Source organism: Pelophylax lessonae (genome assembly GCF_965119305.1).
Source record: "Pelophylax lessonae genome assembly, chromosome: 8".
Classification (NCBI taxonomy): Eukaryota; Metazoa; Chordata; class Amphibia; order Anura; family Ranidae; genus Pelophylax; species Pelophylax lessonae.
In genome coordinates this window covers 185,957,094-185,973,330 of record NC_138775.1, presented here as the reverse complement: position 1 = coordinate 185,973,330, position 16,237 = coordinate 185,957,094, and the positions used below count along the sequence as shown (strand labels likewise).

Sequence of the window (16,237 nt, the reverse complement as noted above, 5' to 3'; positions counted from 1 at the left end):
TAGCGATTTCCACCGAATGTCGAAATCATCCAGTAAAAAAAGTACAAATAAAAAAAACTGCATAGTCTGAGTTTTACCAAACACTTGAACTATGCCTTTCTTAGACACTGAAAATACTGCATAGAACATAGCAGCTACATAAATGTTGGTTACATATGGCAGGTTTGCCTCTGAATCCAAAACCAGTTGGCATTCCTGTGCAACTCAGTGATGTGTGATTTGTAGTATGGGAATTACATATGCAGTGTGGGTTTCCTGCACTATGTCCCTATGTGAATGTAATGTGTCATCTGTGTATGCTACACTATAGAAAAAATTCACATGTCAAAAGGCTTAGTAGTACCTTCTTTGTTGATGCTTATGCTTCCTGCTTAAGATTTCCCAGTTCTGTGTCAGACTCTTGCTGAACTCCTCCCACTCCTTTTTTTGTGATATTTGTCCGACTAGTGGACATGTGCATTATCACACAGAACTGGGTGTTCCTGCACTGCAGCTATGAGGACATCTTTGGCATGGGGCATGGTGTAGGCTGAAGCTGCAGTGCATGTGCTCTGGGGAAAGTGTGGCTGGATAGGAAGTTACACAGACAGGACAGGAAGTTAAACTTTGAACTTTCCTCTTGGATTACATATTCCCAGAGGCCAAATCCTCTGAATATACAAAATATTAATATTTGTTGTTTAGCACAACTGTATTTGCACGCATGAGGCGTAAATTACTGACCAAAAATGCTGATTTTTCTATTTTTTTTTACTGAATAATGCGCGGCACTCGTTTACGTGCCTGTGTGTATACGCACATTACAATGAATGGGCTGTGTTTTAGCTTAGTAAAATTACTGAGCTTTTTCAAGCTGCAGTGTGCAAGCTGCAGTGTGCAAGAGGCCTAATTGCTTTAGTGTGCTTAAACATATTCATAAACTGAGATCTGAGCTGGGTAACTTTGAACATCTTAGATGTATTCTTGCCTCAATCAGGCTTTTCTTGTTTCTGTGTTATAGTTGCAAAAGGCAAAACCTTATAAGAGGATGCACTGTTTAAAAAAAATATGTTTTTGTTGTTTGGAATAGGAGACTTTTTGCTATTCTCTGTGACATGAATGGATTTGAGATATTTGGTTAAAAAGAAGGTTTATTAATAGTACATTAAAATATGCCATAGTATAAATGCTGATACATTTTGATGTAGCTGAACACAATAAGTTCTCTATGATCTCATTTTAAAAGAAAGCAAAGTGACAAGAGTCTCCTAAATTGGAAGTAAAGTCCACTTTTTAACTTGTACCCACAGGTAAGGCTATAATAAGGTTTACCTGTAGGTACAGTAAATATCTCCTAAGCTTGCCCTGTTTAGCAGATATTCACAGGGGATGCATTCAGTGATGTCACCAACGAATGTGCTCCAAAAGGATGGCATAAGCACATACGTGGAAGTGACGTCTTTGCAGCCCTGGCCATTCAGCCAGAACTCGTGTACCCAGAAAGACCAGGTGAAGATGAAAGCACCCTCACAGTCACAGAACTGCACTGGAGGTATCCAAGTGCAAGTACTAGTACATTATTAAACAAGCAAAATGTTGGGGGAGCAAACCCTGAACATGTATTTCTAAAGCTGGTGCAGCTATGAACCAAGCGACATGCATATTAAAAAAGAATAGCGCACACATGCAAAAGAAATGACTATCAAATATGAAGACAATCCATAAATAAAAATGGGGATTTGGTCCCACCATATGGACTATCCATATGGATAGTGCAGGACTCACTGACAATGGGGTACTTAGTGGTGGGCTTGAGCACAATATGGCCATATGGTGGGACCAAATCCCCATTTTTATTTATGGATTGTCTTCATATTTGATAGTCATTTCTTTTGCATGTGTGCGCTATTCTTTTTTTATATACTAGTACATTATTACTTAAACCTGCTGGGGCCTGATTTTTTATTTGTTTTTGTGGCGGTCTACTTCCACTGTAAAAACCCTCTATCCACTGATTATTTTCTACCCTACATTATCCCACCATACTATTTCTCTGTCGGAGCCAAGCATCCAAACTCTAATTATTTTCTCCTATCCCTAACATGGCATGATCAGGCCAGACAATTGACCTTTCAAATTAAAGTACTACATCGTATTACAAATGGGAGGAGCTCATGTGCTCTCACATACCTAGATGCATCAGGTATTTCCTGATGGCTCTAACAGAGCAGTGGTAAAGCATGACAATGGTAAATATCAGGGCTGGAAAGTTGTTTTTTTTAAGAGAGCCTCTCCTTTTGCCCATTCAGGAGAAAACAGAGAAACGTGAGTGCCTTCAAGGTAATCCCTCTACTGATATCCTTGACTATATCTAAATAATAGTTCCCTTTAAAGCATTACTTTCATTGCAAACTGATAGAGGTGATTAACTGTGGATGTATGGATTGAATCTGTGGATTGTACCTGTCATATGCTCTTCAGATCAAAATGTAGCCATTTCCTAGTAAGCCCTTGTGTTTCTGGGCCCATTGCAGACAAAGACCATGATAAAAACATTTACTGAAAAATAAGGGTGCAGTACATTCATTAAAGTAGAAGATATATGCATTTAAAAGACTTTAAAAATATGTTTTGAAAGTACCATTGTGACGAGACCCTTGCTCGCTCGCTTCCGATCTCCCGACACTCCTCTGTTTCTAGTGAGTCAGCTTGCAGATCGCAACGTCTGATGGTTCGGTCAACCAAGGCTCCGGGATCCGAACTACAGCAATGTGCCGTTCGGAATCCATTAGAACAAACACCAGGCAGGCTGTATGTAAGTTCAAACAGGAAGACGTTTATTGGAAGTACACAATACACTTTTATACAGAATTTGGAACATCCTGCCCCCAACAACCGCTTTCCCATTGGTCAATTGCAAAGTACATGCCGTTCTCCTTCAGGTCCTCCTTAGCCATGCAAATGAGGACTTGAAAATGAGTCAGCAGGGATTGGTCCATTTAGCTTGACCAGAAGGAGTGTTATGTGTAATGAGACAGAAGCCCCCAGAGGGCAATCAATGCACACAACAGCCAGACACAGAACAATGGTTCCATAACGAGCCCCCAATACACATGACTCTGAGTGTCAGTACATCCCTTAGCAGACAACAGGTGAGTTCATTAGCACACCCGACAATAGGTGAATGGAAAGCCACCTCAGACAAAAGCAACATTTTTAGACAGTCAGTCTCCTCATTGAACTTCCTGGAATGACCATATTAGGAGTTGTACTTCCTGGTCAGAGACCTCATACTGTACAGGGAATAAAATCATTACAAGGGAGACATTATTCTTGAATATGACTGTCCCATTTGTAGTAGTCCAAACCATATTCTCAGTGTTCACCGCCCTCCTGGTCACCCTGCATCCATAACAGATGCAGGGTGACTTAAACATAAGAGAGCCCCATAAGGCTGGGCATGGTGCCCCCCAACCTCTCTAAAGGAATTTGGGGTCCACAACCCCCATGCCCAAAGTGACTCCCGTCACAACCATAACATTTTCTTACAATTAGGTTATCTTGTTTTTATTCCTATTGCAAAATATGCAATTTAGGATGCACTAGTTGGTAACAATATGTGGTCACTGGGAAGAGATTCACAAAACTTTTACAGGCACAGCATTAGGTACCATACGGTCCTTCAACATCTATAGATAGAGGGAGAGGTTAGCAAAAAATTCCCCTGGGGGTGGGATTTTATAGGCACAATTTTGTAAAAAACAAATCATGAATATATAAATGAATTATTTTTATTATAAACACATAGAAAAAAAGTACAACAGTAATTGTATATGCATTAAAAGCAAGCAATGCAAGCACAAATGTGTGTGTGATGGAAAAAAAAACCTCAGCCAACAGGACCAGATAATCCGACGCGCTTCGAGGTTTTTATGACCCCTTCGTCAGGAATGATACTGGCATCCTATCTGTAAGTGTTAAAAGAGGACATATATAATATGTAACATTTTAACAAATAACATTTGCATATAGAGTATCATATGTAAAGGATTCATGTTACATATTATATATGTTCTCTTTGCTAATCTATGCTATTTGGGATGTGGCACACTCCATAGAGGCTCATAGCAGGAACACACCCAAGATAGAGGGAGAGGTGTGGAGGCACTGATGTAACTCTGAGGTTGGGTTCACACTAGCTGCGGCCATGGCTTGCAGCAGGGGTCTGGTGTTCTCCATTTCAAGTGCAAATCAGGTCCAAATTTTTACCTGAATTTTGACCTGAAACAGAGCCAAAGATGCACAGAACCCTTTTCCAGTGTGGACTGCGGCTGCCCCGGAGCTGTGTGAACCAGCTTTATCGAGAGCCGGTTACAGTCTCCTGTCATGCAAATTGGATGTGGTGAAACTTGCCTCCAATTCGCATTAAGTGTGAACTCAGCCTATAGGAGCCGTTACCTACATTTCTTGCCTAGTAAACCAGAGTAATAACAAACGGTAAGGCACATTGACATCAGTATTGAGGTATGGGTTTCTAAAGAAAAAACAAAGCATTTTGCTATGATTTCCAATTTACTATTGCTATCAATTAACAGTTGTAACATATAAAAAAACAAAACATAGTCAAACAGCTGCTGAGATAACTGCATATTACATTTTATTTTCTTCTAAGACGTGGCAGAGTTAATTTAGTATTCAATAGTCTAATGAATTTGTGCAGATTATTTAGTGTGAATAATCCAGTGAGGTGAAAGTCAATTATGATAATTAATTATATCCCTGGTGGATGAAGCTATCAAATACATAGATGTCCACTTCACAGACTTAATGCAATTGCATCAAATGTTAGGCCAATTAACCTACTAATCAAGTTAATGTTTTTTTTTTTTTTTTTTTTACTTAATCTCAAATTATAAAATTAACATTATCTTTAATTGTTGTAACTTTTTAATAGGAATTACACGGAACATCAGTTGGAGATAAGCCACAGTTGCCTTTGTTCTATACACCAATTGATAAAGTTGATATCAGTGTGGAAATGGCTGGACTTAAGTTTCTTAACCCTTTTGGACTAGCAAGTGCACCACCCACTACGAGTGCTCCAATGATCCGCAGAGGCTTTGAAGCAGGATGGGGATTTGCGTTGACAAAAACATTTTCCTTGGAAAAGGTATAGTGCATTTGTTTGTTTTTTTAGGTAAAGATAACCAGGGTGTTTTTTCCATGGGATTAGCTATAAATCTTTATTTATAAAGCACTTTCCTAAAGATGGGGTAGATACTAAAGCATATACGCTCTCTTATGCTTTTTGCCTTTGTTGACTAATTACTACTCATGCTTGTATCTTTGTTGGTTTAGTAGCACACAGGCTCTTAATTAATGGTAAATGTTCCACAGGCGGGAGAGGGGCTTCTGACAGGTTCAGGGATACTTATTGCTGAAGTAAATCCTAATCAGTAGTAGCATTTAATGAATTATTAAATTACATATAGAACAGAGAAAAGTAGTATTTTTAGTTATTTCAAAGGGATTGTTTGAAAAACATTTAGACACAATTAGGACTTACTCTTAATTAGTATATATACATGCTAAAAAGTACTTGGTAAACAATGACCCTCATTATGAAGGACTTTGTAGCTATTACGTATTATAAAAGGACACATACTCTAAAAAAGCTGAGACGCATTGATTTAGAAGCTGCTTAATAAACATTTTGTTTGATGTACCAAATGCAAATAATTAAAAGAAAACTTTTTAAATTTGTGTATTCTTTAAAAAAATTTAATTTTTTTCTTTTCATTTTGTCTAATGTATTTCGCAAAAATATGTTTTTATACCCAGTTGTTCCGTGTCTGTTTAAAGTTAAAAACAGGCTTCACTGGAGCTATCACTTGCTCTGTAAGTTGATGCATGGAAGGTACAAATACTTTGGTGGGCTTTTTTTTTTTTTTTTTTTTTTAAGAAATATTTATTGGTATTTCAAAACTTTAACAAACAAAATGCAAAAAGGTATGCAGTTACAAGGAACTAATACACTGGTCATATCACCTAACAATCAAATGTGTTATTTATACCCATCAAGAGTGATAAGTACACTAACAAAAACAGGGAAGGGGAAAATAGAAGGGTAGGGTGGGGGGGGGGGGGAGTAGTGTAGATACGTGGAGTGTATCAGGGGATTAGGTTAACATGCCTACTGGCTGAGACCCCTCTCGGTGAAGGGTGGGGACAGAAGAGATACACGAGGTACGCCTAGTGCGAAAACCAAAGACGGATATTGGCAGATGCCTGTGCAGAGGACAGGGGAGGGAAGAGGAGGGGAGGGAGTAGGGAGAATAGGGGAAAGTTAAAAGGGGGGGGATCCGAGTGGTACGTATCAACAACCTACAGCATTAGCCAGTATATAGCAAACAGTGTAATAACAGTATCAAATAAGGGAATTGACTAATTGAGTTGAGAGATAGAAATGAGAGATATAATTATGAGGATGGGGAGTAAGGGGAAGGATCTCCAGTGTCAGTAGAGGCAGGAAAGCTTACACTCAGGCTACGAGGAAGATGAGTGATTTTAGTAAAATTGGAGTAGGCAGACCATTTTTTCCAGAATCTTTGAGGGTCCGTTTTGGTGAGAAGAGGCTAGATGTTCCCTTTGCATACGTAGGTGGGCTTATAGCAGAAAGTGGGGTGGTGTTGAAGATTAGACTTAGGCATAGTTTACAGCTCGTCAATGCTTTGTAGAATCTTGCTGTTTCACAATACGTTCTGTGGCAAAAGCACTGTAAAGAAACCGTGCTGGCTATAGGCACAGATGTACTGCCTTTTGTTCTCTTACACTGCTCTTGGAACCTTTCTAAACAAGTATTTCCCTCATCTATGGTGACCTTTGCATGGCTCCCCATATCATTTACATTTTCCAACCAAAATAGGGGAGTTAAGACTCTCAAATAAATATATAGGTATTTAATATTGTGCAAAAAGTCATCACCTGGACAGTTGGCTATTGAATATTTATAAGATATTAATAGCTACATGAGACCTATTAGGCTCCCGTTCATACAGTATCTAACTTTGAAATCATGCAACTTCACATGAAATCACACGATTTCAAAGCCACAGGTCAGTGCGTCTTCATGCACAGATGTCTATGAAAGTTGCGTCTGAAATTGCAAAAAATAGCTCATTAACCTTTTTTTTGTTTTTCAAATCAGTGTGGCAATGCACCGATTTGAGCACTTCCACTGCCAATAATAGACAGGGACCCGTCAAATTGCATGACAAGTCACACAGATGTGAACGGGGGTTTATTGTTTATTGTAAAAATAAAAAAAAGTGTGTGTATATATATATATATATATATATATATATATATATTTTTTTTTTTTTTTTTTTTAAACAGTTATATATATAAATAAATATATATATATATAGATATAGGTTTTGTGCGCTCTGTTGATTTCCCTATGTACACAGAATTTTAGCACTAACATGTCTTGTGTTATTACTGGTAACTAGAATTTGGGAAGCCTGGTTCTCACATTTCAATTCTGAGGTTTATAGCAGAATTTTGTTTTCAATGCCCACCCATCCACTGACAAAAGCTCAGCAGTCAGTTAGATTGGCATTGCTGCCAAGTCAGCATTTTAATGAACCCACGTGCTCCTTGGCAACTAAGAATAATGTACTAACACTGACATACCATTTACTAATGATGGAAGACTTCTGATTGGTATAACTCATCAGTCACCATACTAGGAACTTTATCAACTCATTCTTATTAAAGGTATTTCCTCATAGCAACCAATTTGAGTAAAATATTCAGAAAAGTAAAAAAAATAAAAAATCAAGCAAAGTCTGCTCATTGGTGGATAAGGGAAAGAAAATCCAGTTCTTCAAGTAGAACTTTGGCTTCCCATGTGAAAAAATATGTGCAGCAGCAGCACCTAAAGAACTAAAGCACATTTTTTTTTTTTTTTAATAACGTTATTGAGTGTTTTTGTCCCATTGGAGAGATTTTCCTCCCCTTCCTGTTCCATAATCCAAACAGTAAGTGAAAGTAACTTTCTTCAAAATGAAGTGAATCCCTTGTTGTCACTTGGGTCACGAAAACTACTGTTCCAATTGGAAGGTTTCTTTTACTTTCACTTTCAATTATAACAGTAACTATACCAAATAGAGAGAGTAAATCACCCCAATGGAGGCACAGACAGCCAAAAAAAAAAAAAATAAAACCTCACAAATGTTCTAATCCTTCTCCACTCTGCCTAAAATTACAAAAAAACAAAGCGCCTTTAGTTATATTTTAATTATAAAAGCATCTGCACTTAGTTTTCTCTTAGTTCTCTTTCAACGTCCCACAAATACCTAAATCATGGGTCCTCAACCTGTGGCCCTTCAGCTGTTGCGGAACTAAAAGTCTCATCATACCTCTGCTTTTGGGAGTCATGCTTGTAATTGTCAGTGGCTTGCAATGCCTCATGGGACTTGTAGTTTTGCAACAGCTGGAGGGCCACAGGTTGAGCACCCATTACCTAAATAATGTATAAAATATTTTCCCTCACAGCAACCCAACACCAACAATAACCTGTTTGAAGAGCTAGCGAGCACCAAAAAAGTATACCACATATACCTCAAGACTAAATTATATAATAAAAAAAAGTGTAGCACTCCACTTATTATAGCAATTTAATCAAAAAGTGAATATACCGTATATGCACTAAAAAACTAACTAAATGTATATGAACAACTAAAACATTTACAATAAATAAATCACTATAACATTTGTGATCCAAATATGCAAAAATGTATGAGCCGCACTGCACTTTTAGTTCCTCTTGCCATATTTATTAGTTGTTGACAAGGTCACTGCAAGGAGGTATGTCTCTGTTGTAAGTCATCTTGCACCTGCTTGACTAAAAGTCCTCCATCTCATATACATACCATATATTTGCTAATATAAACAGGGACTATCTTATAAGCCTATAAGCTGGATGCATTTTTTATGAAGGGGTGAGTCTTGAGCAGAGCTGTGGATTTAGATTTGTGATCCAAAATTAGTGAAAAAAAAAACACCCCTTATCCTCCCTGGCGGTATGATTCTTTCTGATTTTAGGTGCTGAAAGCGGTACCATTATTTTGCATGTAATTCTTAAGAATGTGCAGCCCAAACCAACTATCTACATATGATTTTTTTTTTACTGTGCGTTCTTCTTTATAACATCTTGGGTATGATAAAGTTTGAAACACAAAATCATAAATTATAATAAATAACTATAAATACTGTATTTATCGGTGTATAACACGCACTTTTTCCTCCTAAAAATGGAGGAAAAAGCAGCAGTGCGTGTTATACGCCGATATTAAAAAAAAAGTCCAGGAAGCATCGCCGAGAGCAGAAGGGGCAGGCCGTGCAGAGGAGAAGGAAGGACGAGCTGTCATAAGAGCAGAAGGGGGCTGGCCGGACCGAGGAGAAGGAAGGACGAGCTGTCATAACAGCAGAAGGGGGCGGGCCGGGCCGAGGAGAAGAGAGAACTAGCGAGCACAGTCATCGGAAGTCCCGCCCATGACAGACGTCACACGTCTCGGCAGAGAAGGCGGGACTTCCGATGACTGCGCTCGCTAGTTCTCTCTTCTCCTCGGCCCGGCCCACCCCCTTCTGCTGTTATGACAGCTCGTCCTTCCTTCTCCTCGGTCCGGCCCACCCCCTTCTGCTCTTATGACAGCTCGTCCTTCCTTCTCCTCGGTCCGGCCCGCCCCTTCTACTCTCGGCGCTGCTTCCCGCACTTTTTTAAAACAGATTCAGACAGTTCCAATCATCCAATGGCGCTTGCGAGGCTGCATTATATGGACACTGCTGGTAAAGGCTGCAGTATATGGACACTGCTGGTAAAGGCTGCATTATATGGACGCTGCTGGTACAGGCTGCATTATATGGACACTGCTGGTACAGGCTGCATTATATGGACACTGCTGGTAAAGGCTGCATTATATGGACACTGCTGGTAAAGGCTGCATATATGGACACTGCTGGTAAAGGCTGCATATATGGACACTGCTGTTGGGCTGCATATATGGACACTGCTGGTGGGCTGCATATATGGACACTGCTGATGAGGATGCATTCATGGGCACTGGTGAGATGTCATTTGATTGATTTAAAAAAAAAAAAAAAGTTCTGAGTTCAAAGCTGTTTATTTTAAATTTAAGCTTTTTTCCTGAAATTTCTGTCCAAATATTGAGGCGCGTGTTATACGCCGATAAATACGGTAAGTTAAAGAATGTATATATACAAATGTATATATACATAAAAAGTACAGTAAAACTGCAGGAAAGGGCACTGGGGGGCAAACTAATGTGAATTTATTTTATTTTGCAATGTATCAGTGTGTTTGGTGTGTTTTACTTTTGAATTTGCCACCGGTTCCACCCCCTGCGAACGTCACGTCGCAGGAGACGGAAGCCGGGGCACACCGAGCATCGAGAGGAAGATCCGCCACCGCACACCACCGGGATACATCGCTGGATCCCGGGGACAAGGTAAGTAACCCCTCTACCAGGATCCAGCGATCTTCGTAGCGGTACCCCGAGTGTGGCTTGGGGTTACCGCTTTTGGCACTGAAATTTAACCCCGAGCCACGCTCGGGAATACCACTAGGAAGGTTAAATGGCACAAGCTTATGTGTTCAGCTTTGCCAAAAACTCCTCTGTCGTTGGCTGTCCTCATGGACCAACCCTGCTTGATATGTTGCATCTCAGTGGGACTTTCTCAGAAGCCAGGGACCAATCAGCAAATACACATTTTAAATAGAAGCACCTTACTGAGTCATAAAGGAATTTCACAGGAGCACAGACCACACTTCTGTGTAATTCAGGTGTGAACTGGCCCTAAAGCTCTAGTAGTTAGAAGAATATAGAGCAAACATACCATGTATATTACACGGCACCATATATGGAAAACTGTAGACCCTATTATTGACATAAATATACAATACACATAAATATACAATTGTGAACTAAAAGTAACCCCCTGCTGGAAAAAAAAAAAACATTCTGCAGTTTGCATATTAATTTTCACATTAGAATTATCAATTGTTACAGCCCAGGAAGGGACTTAAATCCATTGTTTAACCTTCTAAGAAGAATTGACTTGAAAAAGCTCAGGTTTCCCAAGTCCCATACTAATGAGATTTTCTTTCTATAGAATTCAAATGAAGAAAAACATGATAGGCATTAATTTGCCTATAACGTGTTGCAATTTTAATATCCTTCACTATAATTCCATTGGATTATGTCAGAAAATACCAGTCACTAATTAGATACTACACGCAGAAACCAAACAAAACCCTTGTATCTCTTTTCAGACACACACCAGCTTATGCTTTCAATAGAGACATTAAAGAGACACTACAGCTAGCCTTGTCACCACATTGCAAATGTGTATCGATATGCATGTGGCTTGTGACCTGCTGAATTAAGTTTAAGCAATGTCCAATTGGCAGGCAACTTTTGATCGATATGGCAATCAATAATGAATTCTAAGATAAAAGCAAATTTTAGCAGAACAGTTAGCCGATGTTTGTCACTCCTTATTTGCTGCATCTATTTAGATTTTAAAGGAAGAAAAAAAAAAACAACTGTCAATTTTGATGAGCATTAACTGTTTTTTTAAGTAAAGCCTTGCAGATTAGCTTTAGCCTGCAGTTTAGATAATAGTATATTGTACCAAAAATCAAACACACAAACAAAAAAGGTCAGTTAAGGTAACTTTTAAAGTATAAATAGATATAAACTACATGGCCCCAAAGCTGCGAGAATTACTTTAATAAAGTAAAAAATGTTAAAATTAAATCTTTCCTCTTAACTAACTAAGCTCCAGCTCCTATAAGATCAATACACATGATCTTCAATGTTGTATTGACTGTAAATTAAATACATAAGAACTCAGTTCACATAGGTAACACACCAGGAAACAATCCTTATTTAAAATGGCAGCTATTTTCAGCTATATCTGGTGAAAATTACTGTCACATGGGTAAAATAAAGATCTATGTCTCTTCAATAAATATTTATGTATCGATCATTTATATATATATATATATATATATATATATACAGTTGTGCTCATAAGTTTGCATTCCCTGGCAGAATTTATGATTTCTTGGCCATTTATCCAAGAATATGAATAATAACACACAAACTTTTCTTTCAATCATGGTTAGTGTTTGGCTTAAGCCATTTATTATCAATCAACTGTGTTTACTCTTTTTAAATCATAATGACAACAGAAACTACTCAAATGACTCTGATCAAAAGTTTACACACCCGAGTTCTTAATACTAGACAGCAGTACCCGCCACCAGCAGTAACCGCCAGAAATACAAACCACCAGTACCTGCCAGCAATACAAGCAAGCAGTACCAGCCAGCAGTACCCACCAACAATACAAGCCAGCAATACCCACCAGCAGTACCTGACAGCAATACAAGCCAGCAGTATCCCCCAGCAATACAAGCCAGCAGTATCCCCCAGCAATACAATCCAGCGGTACCAGCCAACAGTACCTGCCAGCAATACCAGCCAGTAGTACCCACCAGCAGTACCTGGCAATAGCACCAGCCAGCAATACCTGCCAGCAGTAACCACCAGAAGTACTAGCCAGCAATACCCAACAGCAGTACCAGCCAGCAGTCCCCCCCACCAGCAGTGCCAGTCAACAGTACCCAGAAGTTGCACCAGCCAGCAGTACCTGGCAGCAATACCCATCAGCAGTACCAGCCAGCAGTACCCACCAGCAGTATCTACCAGCAGTACCAGCCATAAGTACCAGCCATGGAGGACAGCCAGCAGCAGCCACCAGCCATTCCCACCTGGGGGACATCAGCAGCCAGCAATGCAGTAATCCTGAGGAAGAAGCAAAGATTGAGGTCAGTTGAGGTGTAGGTAAACTGCAGTGCATCCATGTGAAAGCAGCCTTAGGCCCCTTTTACATGATCGGTACCATTCAGGAGTATCAGCCAGCAGTGCCAGCCAGCAATACCTGCCAACAGTACCCACCAGCAGTACCAGCCAGCAGTCCCCCCACCAGCAGTACCAGCCAGCAGTACCCACCATCAGTACCTGCCAGCTGTACCAGCCAGCAGTACCCACCAGCATTTCTCACCAGCAGTACCAGCCAGCAGTTCCCCCACCAGCAGTACCTGCCAGCTGTACCGGCCAGCAGTATCCACCAGCAGTACCAGCCCTGGAGGACAGCTGGCAGCAGCCACCAGCCATTCTCACCTGGGGGACAGCAGCAGCCAGCAATACCTGCAGTAATCCTGAGGAAGAAGTGAAGATTTAGGTCAGTTGATATGCAGGTAAACTGCGGTGCATCCCTGTGAAAGCAGCCTTAGGCCCCTTTTACACGATCGGTCTGATTGGGTCCACCTGTCTCTTTTTCAGGTGGACCCATTCGGACCCTCCATTCACCTAGAGTGGCAGATGTAAACAGACTTGTGTCTGTTTACACCCACCTATCTCCAATCCAATCCACTTAAAAAAAACAGAAGGGGATCCGACCCCTTCTGTCTAGGCAGATCGGTTTGGAGGGCCCATAGAGTAGAGCGGGCTGTGTCCGTATCTGCCCTGCATATGCTGAGTGGACACGGTTCTGTCATCTGCCCGCTCCGCTCACTGTGGCCCACGACTGGTTACCAAGTCTCTAAAGTGGCCCTCACTCCTCAAAAGGTATATATATATATATATATATATATATATATATATATACACACACAAACATATTTTTTTATTTTTGAGATGGGGGTGATCTTGAGTTCCCACACTTTTTTCCCCAGGACTGCACCGAATTGTCACACTATAAGAGGAAGTCTCTGAACAAAGGCCTTCGTGATAATATCACCAGATAATATTTTAATGAAAGCTGCAGATTTATTAACACCAAAAATGACTTTTAAAATATTAACATGTTTACAGCTTACATGAGATTTCAGTAATTGGTTTTACATTTACGTTAAAGCTTACCAATGGAATTAGCTAGATTTCTCAATAAACGCAAAGGATATAAATCCACTTTATGTGGACAAAATGTCTTTGCAAGCCAAGATTTTGCCTTGTAAAATGTAGCAGTGACATTATCACTGTGCAGTGCAGACTGAAATTTTGTTGTAGGGACCCAGAAGCTCCACCCACTACAGGCTGCTGGCACAAAACTACAGATGGGGTGATGTCACATACCTGACACTGGAGCCCGAGATGATGAGGGTGGCCTTTTGTGCAATCCCCATCCAAGCACCCCTGGTAGTGGAGACATGGACTTCTAGGGCAGTAGAGGGATGCAGGTGCCAGCAAGCTGTAGTAGTGAGCTTTAGATTGGAGACACACGAGTTCTTCCTGTGATAGTATGGAGTCTGGTCACAAGCTTGATTCAGCAGTAGACAGGTGCAGAATCGGGAGCAAGGTCAAGGTCCAGAGCAGGCGGTAATGTGCGATTGGTGGGGTACCAAATCAGGAAGTGGAGAAGTAGTCAGAAATCCAAAACGAGGTCGGAAATATAAGTGAGCAGCAGATATAACAGGCAGGGGGGATGCAAAAGAAGTGTCAGGCGTAGCCAGGTCAGGAACAAGGTTAGCAGACTTGGAAAGAATCCGGAACACAGGAATCAGTGCTGAAGACAATCCAGCACTGAAGCCAGGCAGAATCTCCGTTTATAAATAAAAAAGGTCCATCAATAAACAAAAATAAACAAAAAGTCCATCAAACAATATATCCAAAAAAACGGTGATAATCCATGTCAATGCAGTTTAAACAAACACCGTCAAGTGTTCCTCCACCAAAGTAAGAAGTGAAAACTCACCAGACCAATATGCTGTCTTATCAGGACAGCTAAGGCATATTAGATGGAGCCAGAAAAGGCGGGGAATGATCTTCTTATCCCTCCAAAGAACATACTCTCCTCAGATGTTAAATCCAAAAACGGGCAAGACAAATTACCAGGCAAAAGAGAAAGGAGATCTCCTCATGGTGTAGTATTTATTAAAAATGATAAAGGTAGCTAAACAATATTTAGTATAAAACAAATGGAGATCCATACAGTGCAACGACATACAAAGCACTTACATATAAAGCCACCAGACTTGGATTAAGAATGGTGGCTTAAGCCCCGTACACACGTACCGATCGTCATCATACAAACGTTCGTCTTTTCTCCCCGGGATGTCGATGTCTGTTGAAAAGTGCAAAGACAGCACAAGAATTTTGTCCGCCGACTTCAGCTGACTGCAGAAGTGATGTCATGTAATGGTTAACTTTCCCTGTGTTTTTTCTTTTCTGAGCATGCCCAGTCTTGCAAATCTGCGGTCTGTCGGCTGATTTCTGTACTGACTGGCGAACAATCGTCCGTTCTGGTGTCGGCATACAAAAATTTTTATGTTTGCAAGAAAGACTCTTGTCCGCAGAATGTGCGCAGACAGCTGTCGGAGGCACCATACTAACAAGCGTACAATCGGCAGATCTTTCGTCCGCCGACGTTTGTATGACGACGATCGGTACGTGTGTACGGGCCTTTATGGACCTCTGGCATATAACCCTGCTCAGTTTAAATACTCTGCTTGGGCACCAGAATCTGTAGATGCATGCAAATGCGCATTAGCATTAACATTCTACTACTTTCTCATCTTGGGCTTCTATGCTCATGACTCTGCACATGCACATAAGAATGTACACCTGTTGCACGGGAATGAGCACCTGCTGCACGAGACTCCTGACAGGTGTGGGCAGAAGCAAGACCAGACACCTTGCACAAGGAGAGAGAGCATCAGCGACTGGTCTTAGTTACAGTAATCTCCTGCACAAAGGTAACGTTTCACACTGGATTACTGCACAGATCTAGAAAAAATACACAAAGCAAACCAATATTCAATATTATTGAATTTAGACGGTATTTATTCATCCCAGAGATCAGCTTTAGGATTACTACTACATTTGCACCTTTGCCTTTAGTATGCTGCTTACAACATTCTTTGTAAGGTTTTTACCAAATGCACCCTCTATAGGGATGATTAGTAAAGCATGTACTGCACTGCAACTGCACTCATGAAAACCGGTTACCTAAGAATGTAGAATAAGGAGAGCGAATAGGGGCTCGCTATTTCAATATATGCTGTAGATCTATCTTGTAGTGCCCTTGGTTTTTCTTACAGCAGCCAAACATCTTCTTGGTTGCTACGGACAACACTGTCACGTCCTCCCATTAGAAGGCTCAGTGT

General features: G+C 40.5%; 1 protein-coding gene across 1 annotated transcript in view; it reads left to right on the top strand.

The window, feature by feature from the left end:
- Nucleotides 1–16,237, top strand: part of DPYD (dihydropyrimidine dehydrogenase) — a 1,764,026-nt gene that overhangs the window by 985,355 nt on the left and 762,434 nt on the right. The window contains exon 13 of the mRNA XM_082264968.1: nucleotides 4,934–5,149. Within this exon, the coding sequence (XP_082121094.1) occupies nucleotides 4,934–5,149 (216 nt within the window). The remainder of the gene's footprint in view (nucleotides 1–4,933; nucleotides 5,150–16,237) is intronic.